Genomic DNA, 14,208 nt, shown 5'->3' on the forward strand with positions numbered 1-14,208 from the left:
GGATTCTCTTCTTACTTTCACTATTTCATTTTTGTTGCATTTAAATCCTTAGTCATTCTGTAATTTAATTTTACTTAATTCTTCTATTTTTCACTTTTCCTTAATAATAAAGGCATTTGTGGCCATTAACTTTCTCCTCAAAACAGCTTTTCATAGTAGTTGGTAAGATATACTCCCCTTTCCATCCCTTTCTAGACAGTTTGTATATGTTACTTTTTTTTAAAATTTTATTGATTTTTAACAGAGAGGAAGGGAGAGAGAGAGAGAGAGCCAGAAACGTTGATGAGAGAGAAACATCGACTAGCTGCCTCCTGCACCCCCCCCACCGGGGACGCGCCCGCAACCAAGGTACAAACCCCGACCAGAATCGAACCCGGGGACCCTTCAGTCCACAGACCGATGCTCTACCACTGAGCCAAACCGTATAAGTTACTTTTTTATTTTCTTTTGAACCCCATGGCCATATCTAGTAATGTATGCATCTATAAAATCTTCAAATTATTAAGATTTAAACCACTTTTTATTATTTATTTTAATTAGATTGAATTGTGATCAAGAAATATGTACTTTGTAGCCAAGTATACAATCAATTTTTACAAATGTTTCTTAAAGGAACAAATGTATATTTTCTTTTTGAGGGGTATAAAGATCTAGTATATATATCTCCCAATACTGTTATTTTAGCAATCTTTACACTTTTACAATATTGGAATTATCATAGTTTACTTTTCACCTTAAATTCTACCTCAAATGCTCTTAATAATGCTAATCCTTTTTTTGTGTGTGTGTTTTTTGGTGACTTCCTTCTTCTGTTTTGCAATCGCCTACTACCTCTTTAACTGTTGCTTTATTTTCAACCTTTCTTTTTCATATTATTTTATTTCTTATATATAACATATAGATGAATTTAGTAACTTAATCCAATCTGAAAGGATCTAGAGGACAGAATAATTTAATTCATTCTATTTAATGAAATGACTTGCATACTTGATTTTAGTCCTTTTCTCTCATGTTTAATTTTCCATGAGTGTACAGGTATACTTCATTTCATTGCTCTTCACTTTACTGTGCTTTGCAAATATTGCATTTTTTTTTAACAAATTGAAGGCTCGTGGTAACCTTACATTGAGCAAGTCTATTGGTGCCATTTCTCAACAGGCCTGAATGGTCAGCATTTTTTTTTTTTTTTAGCAATAAAGTGTTTTCTAATTAAGGCATGTACACTGTTTTCTTAGACATATGCTATTGCACACTTAATAGACTACAGTATAATGTGAACATAACTTTTACAGGCACGGGGAAACCCCAAAATTAGTGTGAATCACTTTATTTTTTTTTATAGGAATATTTTAAAATATATATATTTTATTGATTTTTTTACAGAGAGGAAGGGAGAGGGACAGAGAGCTAGAAACATAGATGAGAGAGAAACATCAAAAGGTCGCCAGTTTGACTCCCAGTCAGGGCACATGCCAGGGTTGCGGGCTTGATGCCCAGCAGGCAGTCTGCAGGAGGCAACTGATCAGATTCTCGTCATTGATGTTTCTATCTCTCCCTCTCCCCTACTCTCTGAAATCAATAAAAATATATATCTTCTAAAAAGACAAAGTGATTTAAGGATTACTCTGATTTATCATTTTGATAAATAAGCAATCTATAGCCCAAACTGTCTTGTCCAAGTTGCACATTAAGCTAATAGTAGTGCAAACCATTAACTTTCTGCCAGTGCTTTGTTACCTGAAATGATACAATTGTTCTCTTCCTGTTGAGGTTCTCGGATGTGGTCACCAGAACATAAGCATCGGCATCACCTGGGAACTTACTAAATGCAATTCTGAGACTCTACCCTAGACCTAACTAAAGACCAAATCTGAGGTTGAGGCTCAGCAACAGTACATTCCAATCAAGGGGATAGACTCAATTTTACTAGTGTCTTATTTTTTGAGCAAGATTTAAAAGAAACAACAAAAAACTTTCACATTAAAAGTCTGTTTCTAGCCCTAACCAGTTTGGCTCAGTGGATAGAGCATCGGCCTATGGACCGAAGGGTTCCAGGTTCAATTCCGGTCAAGGACATGTACCTTGGCAGCAGGCACATCCCCAGCAGGGGGTGTGCACGAGGCAGCTGATCGATGTTTCTCTCTCATCAATGTTTCTAACTCTATCCCTCTCCCTTCTTCTCTGTAAAAAATCAATTAAAAAAAAAGTCTGTTTCTAATTAACATCACATTGGTAATAAAGTTCGTATACTTCCACTCAAAGTGGATTATCATCTGCATTACAAATTTAGAAAAAAGAGAATACCTTTTTAGTCCATCTTTTTACTCCATTATATCCTTTGGTTACCAGCTGTCTATGAAAAAAGCTGTTGAAGAAGTGAACCTAGAAGAGACATCAAATACAAGCACCCACATTATATTAGGCCCAGGTTTAACTAAAAAAAAAAAAAAGGAAATTTAAACTCCTTGAATATAAGATAAACAAAAAAAGTGAGGGGAAGTTTCTTCTTTAAAATAACCAAAATATAAAAAAATACATTGCATGGTTCTCAGAAGATTCTACTCAAATTTTCATTAGAATGACCTTACAGCTGTGGTCTATAGTTAGAACTGGAATGGACAGTAAATAGATTACCTGAATCCAATCAAGTAGACAAGCAACCTGACAGATTTCTCCAAATCAGGTGATCAAGTTGAAAGAAGCTATGAAAGAATGAGGTAATAATTACCTTGAACTAAAGGGTATGGATTACAAAACTAACCTCATATGAAGAATGTGAATTTGGAAATTCTTGTTGTCATAACAACTATAAAAAGGCCATAGCTTAATCATTTCTAGCACTGAAAGAATTATTCCAGTCATATGGAGTATCATGTCCTGCATCCATGGCTTCAAAGTTTTGGCTTCTAAATTAGTATCAGGCCACCTGAGACGGTAAACAATTGTGGTCTTAAATGTTTTCTCAGAAACTTTGACTCACTTGAAATGATACAACTGTTCTCTTCCTGTTGAGTTTCTCAGATGTGGTCACCAAAACACAAGTATCAGCATCACCTGGGAACTTGCCAAAATGCAATTCTGAGACTCTACCCTAGACCTACTGAAGCACAAACTCTGAGGTTGAGGCTCAGCAATCTGGTTTCATAAACCAGAGGATTCTGATGCACATTTATTTTGAGAACCATGTGGCTTAAGATACAGGTTTTTAAAAGAACTTACAGTAGCTATTTCTAGAGCAGTGAGTCTCACACTTTGTATTCATCAGAATCTGGAATGCAATCTGACAGATTAGCCTCATGATAAAACATATTTGCGATTCTAAGTGGAAAGTTATGACATTTTGTCTATATTCATAAATAGTGTTGGAATCTGATATTCATTACATTATCTGTTAATCTGTTAGACTTTCAAAAGTTTATAAAGTATTTCGAAAAGTTTTGATTGTTGAAATCAAAGGCTACTCACTAAGCAATTTGAGTAGTACTCAGAAAGAAATTAATATATTACATTTTAAGAATAGTTTTAATATGTAACTAAGATAAGGAAATTTTAAAATTTAGTTTGTATTTGAACTGAGTATCAACGATTAATCCAAAATAAAATGAAGCTAAATACTACTTTACCACTTTTAAAAGATAGTAAAACTAAGTTAAATTTAAAAGCTTAAAGTAAATAGTCCCTTTTGTGTATCTTCCACTAAGAAAAAGCCGTCTCAAGATATCAACAATCAGCCTTAGCTGGTTTGGCTCAGTGGATAGAGCATTGGCCTGTGGCCTGAAGGTCTTAGATTCGACTCTAATCAAGGGCATTGGTTGCAGGTTCCTCCCTGGCCTGGCTCTGGTCGGGGCTCATGCAGGAGGCAACCAATAGGTGTGTTTCTCTCATATTAATATTTCTCTCTGTCTTTCCCTCTCTCTTCTACTTACCCTAAAAATCAATGGAAAAATATCCTCTGTGGTGAGGATTAAGAAAAAAAAAAAAAAAAAAAAGATAACCATATCTACTTTGAAACAAATAGTAGGAAACACCAGCAGTCATGACTTTCTATGCAGAAGTGATTTTGTAGAACATAAGCCCAAACCTAGCATCTGATCAAGACAAAATTAATCCTTTTTAAAAAAATCCAAGCAATATCATAATTATATAAAGTGTTTGTTTGTTTTTAATATACAAGGGCTCTTGCTCCTAAAGAAGAGTAAGTTTTCACTTACTTTGTCTGGGACTGCATCCATTATCAGCTCACCATACATATTAATGACCTATAAAGAAGCCAACATAAAAGCAGCTTACTAATCCTATACAATTTAGAACATCCCACTCAAAATGAATTAACACATTGATACTGCTAACAGTAATCATACCTTCGGACAGTGGGGTTAGAGAATGAGTCACTTCAATAAGGAATAAAGAATTCTTGATTCCAAAAGATAACAATAAGGCCAACACAGACGTTATTAATTATATTTTGTTGTCCAACATCCTTTGCAACTTTTCCATGATGAGAACCTACAATACACTAACCTGGTCATTCAGCCAATTCTGACCATCCAGTGTCGTCAGATCATCCATATCCAGCATGTGCTTATTGTAGAAGACACGGAAGTTACATTTTTGATGTCTGGCCCGATAGTTTGTTATTTCCCTATTGATAAATGGTTTTCTGAAACAGAAAGATTTTTAAATAGAAAATTAAAAACATGAGTTCTACTCAAATTATTACTAAAGTATCTTATTTTAATCAAGAAAAAGTTATGTATGCTAAATTTTATTGTCAAGGGCTTAACTTAAGCATCATAGACAAACCTATTAGAAAAGTCTTCATTAAAGACATCTTTTAATCTTCCAAGGACATCTTTTTCACTGAGTGGAACCAAACTGCCATACTTCTTCATAACCTCATCTAGGAATCCTTAAATAAAGAAAGAAAGATTAAGGTGGAAAAACCATTTTCAGCATTCTCCCAATACTTAACCTATATTTAACCTATCGTACTACATATGTCATACTATTAAAAAATCTTTGCCCTGGCAGGTGTGTCTTATTGGTTAGAGCAGTGGCCGGCAGACTCATTAATCAACAGAACCAAACATCAACAGTACGATTGAAATTTCTTTTGAGAGCTGTAAACTGACTTCTGCACATGGGCCATGAAGTTTCAATTGCACTGTACGTGCATGCCCGCAGGTGGTATTTATGGAAGAGCCACACTCAAGGGGTCAAAGAGCCGCATGTGGCTCACGAGCCACAGTTTGCCGACCACTGGGTTAGAGCATCGGCCCAATTCCTGGTCAAGGTCACATACCTGGGTTGCAGGTAAGTGCGGGAGGCAAGCAATCAATGTACCTCTCTCAACTAGATGTCTCTCTCTACCATCCACCCCTCATATGAGGATTAACAACAACAAAATCTTTTAAAAAAAATTATTTATTTTTTATTTTTATTTCCGAGAGAGAGAGAGAGGTCAATGATGAGAGAGAATAACTGATCAGTTTCCTCCGGCATGCCTCCCAGGACCCTTCAGTCCGCAGGCCGACGCTCTATCCACTGAGCCAAACCGGTCCCGGCCAGGTCTATTATTCTTGCTATCACCAAACTAATGAACCAAAAAGGAAAAGTGCATTTGGAATACAATTTCTTTTACTTCAAAAGAACTAAAATTTCAATGTGACCAAGAAGCAAAGGACAAAATATTAGGGGAGGAAAAAATAACAAAAAACTACAGTTCAAATTATAGTCCATCCTGCAAGTACAAAAGGTAATAATTTAAAAAATAAAAGCTGAGGTATTATTTTAGAAGTTAAATTGGACATGCCAAAACCTGTTTGGCTCAGTGGATAGAGCGTCAGCCTGCTGACTGAAAGGTCCCAGGTTCGATTTCAGTCAAGGGCACGTACCTTGGTTGCGGGCACAACCCCAGTGGGAGTTGTGCAGGAGGCAGCTAGTCAATGTTTCTCTCTCATTGATGTTTCTAGCTCTTATCTCTCTCCCTTCCTCTCTGTAAAAAATCAATAAAATATATTTTTTTAAAAAGAAGTTAAATTGGACAGTTTTTTATTGAAATAGCATCCCATCCTAAAAGTGGAAAAAGGTTGTGTTATGCACATAAGAAATGCAACCACTTGGTTCTCTAAAAAATACATATGCCAGAAATCAAAAGGAAGGTACTGATGTATTATATATGCCTGAAACTTATGTAAGTTTGTTAATATCATCCTATCAAATTCAATTAAAACATTTTTAAATAATGAAATATAAGAATAAACTTAAGGTTTGTGCAAAATCTAAGTAAAAAGCATTATAAAATTCTATAAGGGACAGATGGGTCAATAAATGGAATTCTTTGTTTTTAGACAGGAAAACACAAATATTGTAATCAATGCAATTTCCCATAAATTAATCTATAAATGAATACAATACCAACTAAAAGCCACGGTTTGTTTATAATTTTAAAAAATCCAAAATTCCTCTTGAGACAAAAATGTGAGAAATTCCTTTAAACTTTTTAAGGATTAAAAGGGAGCAGCGAATAAGGAGCAAGAGAAGAAACAGAGCCTAGTCCCACCAAATTATAAAACTAAATAGCAATCAAAGCAGAACAGTGCTAGCAAAGAAACAGAGCCAATGGCAGGTGGCTCTCATGACCCTGGGGAAAAGATGAATCAATCAATGGTACTAGAACCAGTGACCAATTATTTTATTCACAGTTGGAATTCATCTTGGTGTAAAGAATGAGGCAGGGATCCATTTTACTTTTTTCCAAGTGGCTAAATGTAAAAATAACACGTTAATGGTCTAGAAGAAAGTGGGAATGAATATTTTTATAGTATTCAAACAGGAAGAAGCTTTAATTTTAAGGGTTTTTTTTTCTAAATTATGACCATAAATATTTTAAAACGAAGTGGCAATTACCCTGTAATTATTTTATAACTTTACGCCCTTATAAACATGTTTTTCTTAAACATATAAACAATACGCTATATTTACTCTTCTTGAATCTGCTTTTTTTCCTTCAATACATGTTATTTCTTACCTAAGTCAATTCAAAACAACATTACATGGGTATGCCATATTTTAACCAATTCCCTATTGATGACCATTTAAAAGTTAATTTTTAGCTCTCTAAGTAATTAAAACCTTTCACATATCTTTGTTCTATTGGTTGCCAGAACAGTCAAATTTCTGGATCAAAGGACAATTGCATGTCTAAAACTTTAACTTTCACCTATGAGTTTTGTTATACACATATACAAGTTTTTAATGTTTATGAAGTTAGATTGGTATATTTTTATTGATTGAGTTTCCCATCATGCTTTGATTATTAAAATAGTTCCTTGTACTTATTTTTTAACAGTTTTATTGAACTATGATTTACACACCACAAAATTCGACCTCTTAAAGTGAACAATTCAGTGATTTTATATATTTAGAATTGTGCAACCATTATCACTACTTAATTCCAGAACATTTTCATTAACCCACAGAGAAACTTATTAGTAATCACTCCTTATTCCTCTCTCCCCCCAGCCATGGCAACCATTAATCTAATTTTATCTCCACATATTTGCCTACTCTGGACATGTCAAATCAATAGAATCCTACAGTATGTGGCCTTTTTATTTGGCATTTTTCACTTAGCATACTTTCAATTCATTCACACTGAAACATATTTAAGTATTCCATTTCTATTTATAACACAATAATCCACTGTGTAGATATACCAAATTCTATTTATCCATTCATCAGTTAATAAACATTTAGGTTGTTTCCACTTCTTGACTATTATGAATAACGATGCTATGAACATTGGGTACAAGTTTTTATGTATTTACTTGTTTCTAATTAAATTTTTAATCCATCTAGAATGTTGTGACAAAGGAATCTATTTCTTTCCTTCCAAAACATTAGCTAATCTGAATACAGAATCCTAGATTTTCATATCCTCCAACTCTTTTAAAGTATATGTTTTCTCTCTCATCAATGTTTCTATTTCTATCCCACCTAAAAAAAAATAAATAAAAACATACTTTTAAAAAGTTATCTTGTATAAGCAAAACTCAGTATAAATTTTTTTCAGCAACTCAGTTGTCATTTCAACACATCCAACTTGGTTTTGAAAAGAATAACTTTCTCTTTACACTCATATTCCACTTAAACTAATGGATAATATTATGAAACAGTAAGTATATTGAAGTACATACAGCCGACGCTCTATCCACTGAGCCTAACCGGCTAAGGCTGTCTTGAACTATTTTCAATTTGGTGCAGAAGCTAAGAACTCCAAAAACTGTTCTGGAAATGACTGTTCCTCATTCTTGCCAAGTGTTACGAGTATTGGAGCAGGGAGGATGGGAAATGTCCTCTCTCCCCATCAATATCTTGTTGTTAGAATACCAATGCTGTACGCAAAAGGAGTGAGGATTGCAGCCTGATGGCTGATATCCTCCTTGCTGATATGTGGCACAGGCCGGGAAAGATACTTTTGCTGAGATTCCTCTACTCAGTCTTTTATCATAGGTCTCCCCTTTCCTTTCTACCTCTACCATCTCCAGAAATGGGCCTCACTTGGTACTGCATCATTTCCCTGCACTAATCTTCCTTCTGCTCCTGGGGCTCCCCTTTGGACCGTCCCTCTCCTTTCTGCCTTCTGGGAGTTACTCAGTTTCTGATTTCCCCAAACTCTCCTCCTAGTTTTAAGTATGGAGAGACACATGTGTTTTTAACATACTTTTCATGTATTGCAGTACACATCACTAATGTGAATAAACATGAATTCTATAAAAATTCCTACTTCCTCACATCATGCTACAGTTTTAATATATGCCATATTCAATGTACTTATTGTTTTTGGAAGTGCTACATCTATATGTATAAATTAATTTGGTATTTTAGGTTTGTGTATCATGGTTCTGCTAATCTCATGGTAGGGAAATTTGTCTTTCTTCTGGACAGTATAAATGACAAAAATAGGTTTTTTAAAGATTTGCTAGGACTCTGTACTTTGAAGAGGTTTTTGCATGTGTGTCTGGGAATTTTTTATACAGATTTAATTGTTGGCCAAACAAAGTGTTCAGAATTATTTAAACCACCAAGAAGTAACTTGCCTTTTATAAAAGCCATTTATAAAAATTTGATATATCTTTCCAGAAAAAGCCATTTATAAAAATTTGATATATCTGTCCAGATATATCTTATACAGATACATGTGGACACATATATACATATACTTATCCTACATATATGCATATGTAATATTTAACAAAATGGCATCATTTTACAACTTGCTTTTTCATTTTATATAGGCAGCTTTCAGTATCAAAATACAGATACAATTTATTCCTTAACAGCTTCATAGTATACTACTGCTTGAATGTGCCATAGAAACATTTATTGTCTTAAGTAATGTCCCTGTACAAATATATTTGTACTCTTTTAGATCTTGGATAAATTGCAATAAGGGGAATACATGTTAGACACTCTACCATAGTGTCTTCCAAAAATGTTTATGCCAACTGATTTTGGGGGGTAGATTTTAACAATTAAAACATGACACAATGCCGAGACCGGTTTGGCTCAGTGGATAGAGCGTCAGCTTGGGGACTGAGGGGACCCGGGTTCGATTCCAGTCAAGGGCATGTACCTTGGTTGTGGGCATATCCCCAGTGGGGGATGTGCAGGAGGCGGCTGATCGATGACTCTCTCTCATCGATGTTTCTGACTCTCTCTCTCTTCCTCTCTGTACAAAATCAATAAAATATATAAAAAAATAAAAATAAATAAAAAATAAAATAAAATAAAACATGACACAGTAACCTGAGGCCATAAAGTAAAGACAGATACATTTTACTATGAAAGAACTGAAAATTTCTGTTAAGCCGGGACCGGTTTGGCTCAATGGATAGAGCGTCGGCTTGGGGACTGAGGGGACCCGGGTTCGATTCCAGTCAAGGGCATGTACCTTGGTTGCGGGCATATCCCCAGTGGGGGGTGTGCAGGAGGCGACTGATCGATGGCTCTCTCTCGTTGATGTTTCTAGCTCTCTATCTCTATCCCTTCCTCTCTGTACAAAATCAATAAAAATATATTTAAAAAAAAAAAAAAAAAAATTTCTGTTAAGCAAAACTATATACAAAGTGTAGGCTTTTATCTTTTGGGAGAGAAAAACAAACTCATCATATTTATAATTAAAATTTAATTTAACATCTTTAAAACTAGAATGATGATAAAGATAAAGTCTATGGAGGTAAGAATCAGTGTATCCTGCCCTCACAGAGTATTTAGTGCTACATTCTTAGAACTGTCACATTGCCTGGTACATAAGAGCTTCTTGTAATTAAATAAATAACCCAATAGAAAAATAGGCAAATAAAAGTTATATACAAACAAAAAATGGCCAACAAATATAGACAAAAATGTTCAAACTTTAAACTCAAAAAAGCAAATTATGACTTGGGGAGGTAAACACAATACAATATACAGATGATATATCCCGGATGATGTACCCCAGGGGTATTACAGAATTGTACCCCTGACGCCTAACTAATTTTATTAACCAATGTCACACCAAAAAATTCAATAGTATTAAAATAAAAAATGCTTAAAAAATAAAAATAAAAACTGAACATTAAAAAAAAACCCTCAAATTAAAGCGAAAAACTCTCGTGATCCGTAAGACTGACAAAATTTAACAAGTGTAAACTGACTCAACTTTTTGAACTCTAATGTAACAATCCTCTTAAAATTTTTAATATATTCTTCCACCATCAATTCTACTACCAGGAATTTAACTTACAGAAACACCTGCATAATTATAAAGAAGTAGTTGCATTGCACCATTGTTTATAGAAGAAAACAACTGGAAGTGTCCTTCAATCAAGAATTAAACTATGGGACATCTACATAATAAAGCAATATAAAAGACAAATGTCAAGGAGCATGTCTAATTGTGTAAAGGGAAATCCATGTGTGGAAGGGAAAAGCACTATCCTAGACAGCACAATGAACAGCGAGTGTGGGCTGGAGGTTGGGAGAATAAAGGAAGAGTGCATACCAGAAAGGCAGACTGACAGCTGTTCGTCATCCACTGGAGATGCTTTCTGACTGTTCTTCCCACCTCCCACTTGATTTTCTAGGGTGACTCCACTGCACATCAGAGGAGCCTCCAGCGGGCTTTTACAATAAGGGTGGTCCAGCAACTTAGAACTAAGAATGTTCTGCTTGAGAGGTCCATCCTCATCCATCTGGTACGAGCCCTCTTTCTGAACAGTCTCTTCGGACACAGGCCCATCTACATTACTTACAGATTGATCTGCCCCAGACACTGGCAATTTTACTGTGTCATTACTTGTCCGATTTTCCTGACCAAGAGTCACAGTTTCTCTTTCGGTTTCTGAGATAAACACGTTACTAGAATGATGGTCTGGTAAGGGGATGTCATGAATTAGCTCTGGAAACTCCCACTTAGGAGGGGAAGAGGGTGACTGGTCCCAGGTGTATGTGGCACCGCCATTCTGTTGGTCAGGGAATGCTTCAGCTAAACTAAGCTCCTTGCCCAAGAAAGGGCTTCCTTTAGCGCAGCCATCAGGCATGTGAGAGTTCTTTCCTTTCGTCACAGCACTGCTGTCCATGTCTGGGAAGTGTGGTTGATGCCGACAAGAAGGGTCTTTCAGTTCTGGGGAAGGGAATGGGCTGCAATTGCCACCCTCACTGTTCTCCCTAAGGGTCTCCTGATGGTCCCCAGTGACCTGCACCCAGCTTTGCTGGGCTTTTTTTAGCTTGCAAACTTTGCTCTTTGTTCTGAAGTGCTGGGATCGGAGAATCCTGTACCGAAATCTAATCATGGATAATTTCTCATACATCATAAGAGGAGATCCTTTTGTTCTTCTATGTTGGTTAAGTTGGAACTTTTTCGGAGTCAGAGGTCCCCTCTTCCTGGGGTGCTCCAGTCCTCGGCAGCAGCCATAACAAAAGCGCTTTCTCTTATGGTTGCTCAAGGTGACCACAACCGTGCCACTCTCCCCATTGAACTTCATGGGAAAGTCAGAAGCTTGCAGCTCCCTCCTGGGTCTGTGACCTAAAACACTATTTGCTGGTAAGTCAGCCCCTGCCTGCGAGAGATTTTTCCCTCCGTGGTCCTCATGGTCACAGTTCTCTGCTGACAGCGACTTCTCTGCTTGGCGTTTCGGGAGGGTCCTTGAGTGTTTACTGCCGTTTCTTTTCACTTTAGAGGACAGAGGACTAACGTTTTCAGCAGCCACATTCAACTTCGTCTTATCAAAAAGGGGTTCATCCTGGATCCAAGTTTGCTGGGTTTGAAGGCCCTTCTTTCTGCTCTGGAAATGCCTCACCTGCCTGCTCCAGGTAACTGGCCTTCCCAACTTTGCTTTCAGAATGCACAAGTGCTGATGAAAGTAGAACTTCTTAAAACCTCCAAACCCAGTATTCCATTTCTCAGAAAAAGCTAAGTGGATTCCTTTCCTCCATAGAATTTTCCTCTGTTTTTTCATCTTTCTGATACATAATGAGATCTGGATGTAGCTGTAAAGAAGAAAAAGAAAAGTTACATTTCTACCCTAAAAATTAGGTCATAAAGAGCCCTGGCGGGGTAACTTGGTTAAAGCATCATCCAGATACACTAAGGCTGCAAGTTCGATCCCGTTAGGACACATACAAAATCAGCCAAAATAGGTGGATATAACAAGTTGATGATTCTGTCTATCCCTTCCTTTCTCTATGAAAAAAAATCAATTAAAAAAATTTAGGTCAAGCTTGGCCAATGTGGCTTGGTTGGGTGTCATCCTGTGCACTGGAAGGTTGCCAGTTCAATTCCAGGTCACGGCACATGCCCAGGTTGTGAGTCTGATCCCAGGTAGGGGCATGCAGGAGGCCATTGATTGATGCACCACTCTCACATCAATGTTTTGCTCTTTCTCTCTCTACTTCTTCCTTCCTCTCTCTAAAAAATCAGTAAAAAAAAGTCTTTAAATAAATTTAGATTATAGAGATATATTCACAGAAATATAAATTTTAAAAAAATGAATAAAGAGAGCACAAAAAGTTCAACTTAGACTATCAGACACAATGAAATCCTACATGATCAAGGGATTCCCCACAGTGAAAGTTGAGGAGAAAGTCATGGGTACTCTAACATGACCCTGTTTGCTATACGTACCCACAATAAAATAAGGGTTTTTTTTGTTTGTTTGTTTGTTTTTGTTTATTTTTACTTTTATTGATTTTTCACAGAGAGGAAGAGAGAGGGATAGAGAGTTAGAAACATCGATGAGAGAGAATCATCGATCAGCTGCCTCTTGCACACCCCTTACTGGGGATGTGCCCGCAACCAAGGTACATGCCCTCAACCGGAATTGAACCCAGGACCTTTCAGTCTGCAGGCCGTTGCTCTATCCACTGAGCCAAACCGATCCCGGCCCCACAATAAAATAAGTTTTAAGAATCGCCGAAACCGGTTTGGCTCAGTGGTAGAGCGTCAGCAGGCGGACTGAAAGATCCCGGGTTCGATTCCGGTCAAGGGCATGTACCTTGGTTGCGGGCACATCCCCGGTAGGGGGTGTGCAAGAGGCAGCTGGTCGATGTTTCTCTCTCATCGACGTTTCTAGCTCTCTGTCTCTCTCTCTTCCTCTCTGTAAAAAAATCAATAAAAATAAAATAAAATAAAATAAAATAAAATAAAATAAAATAAAAAAGAATCATTTCCCAATATGCAAGGACTAAATACATGTTTACCTCAGTTCCCTCCCTAAATCCCATTAAGATAACAAACATGGGTTTTAAAATGGTAAAAACACTCAAGGACAAAGATAATGAAAAAGGAAATGAGAGCAATACTATTTTTAAAAGAAGAAAGCAGCCAAAACTGGTTTGGCTCAGTGGATAGAGCGTTGGCCTGTGGACTGAAAGGTCTCAAATTCAATTCCGGTCAAGGGCATGTACCTTGGTTGCAGGCACATCCCCAGTAGGAGGTGTGCAGGAGGCAGCTGATCGATGTTTTTCTCTCATCGATGTTTCTAACTCTCTATCCCTTTCCCTTCCTCTCTGTAAAAAAATCAATAAGAAATGTTTAAAAAATAAATTTAAAAATAAAAGAAGAGCCGGGAACGGTTTGGCTCAGTGGATAGAGCGTCGGCCTGCAAACTGAAAGGTCCCGGGTTCGATTCCGGGCAAGGGCATGTACCTTGGTTGCGGACACAT

The 14,208-nt window shown here is 36.7% G+C and overlaps 1 protein-coding gene across 11 annotated transcripts in view; it reads right to left on the reverse strand.

Moving 5' to 3' along the window:
* The window catches only part of SENP5 (SUMO specific peptidase 5), a 48,527-nt gene that overhangs the window by 19,409 nt on the left and 14,910 nt on the right, over nucleotides 1-14,208 (reverse strand). For 7 of the 11 annotated variants that reach the window (XM_045583863.1, XM_036448557.2, XM_036448554.2 and 4 more), the window contains exons 2-6: nucleotides 11,048-12,534; nucleotides 4,804-4,909; nucleotides 4,522-4,660; nucleotides 4,212-4,259; nucleotides 2,305-2,382 (exon numbers count right to left, since the gene is read on the reverse strand). In XM_045583863.1, coding sequence (XP_045439819.1) covers nucleotides 2,305-2,382; nucleotides 4,212-4,259; nucleotides 4,522-4,660; nucleotides 4,804-4,909; nucleotides 11,048-12,503 — 1,827 coding nt within the window. In that variant the 5' untranslated portion in view covers nucleotides 12,504-12,534. Of the gene's footprint in view, nucleotides 1-2,304; nucleotides 2,383-4,211; nucleotides 4,260-4,521; nucleotides 4,661-4,803; nucleotides 4,910-11,047; nucleotides 12,538-14,208 lie in introns of those variants that run through there. The other 4 variants (XM_036448559.2, XM_036448555.2, XM_036448561.2 and 1 more) reach the window with 2 other exon arrangements.

The sequence above is a fragment of the Pipistrellus kuhlii genome, unplaced genomic scaffold (genome assembly GCF_014108245.1).
Source record: "Pipistrellus kuhlii isolate mPipKuh1 unplaced genomic scaffold, mPipKuh1.p scaffold_m20_p_2, whole genome shotgun sequence".
In the NCBI taxonomy this organism is placed as follows: Eukaryota; Metazoa; Chordata; class Mammalia; order Chiroptera; family Vespertilionidae; genus Pipistrellus; species Pipistrellus kuhlii.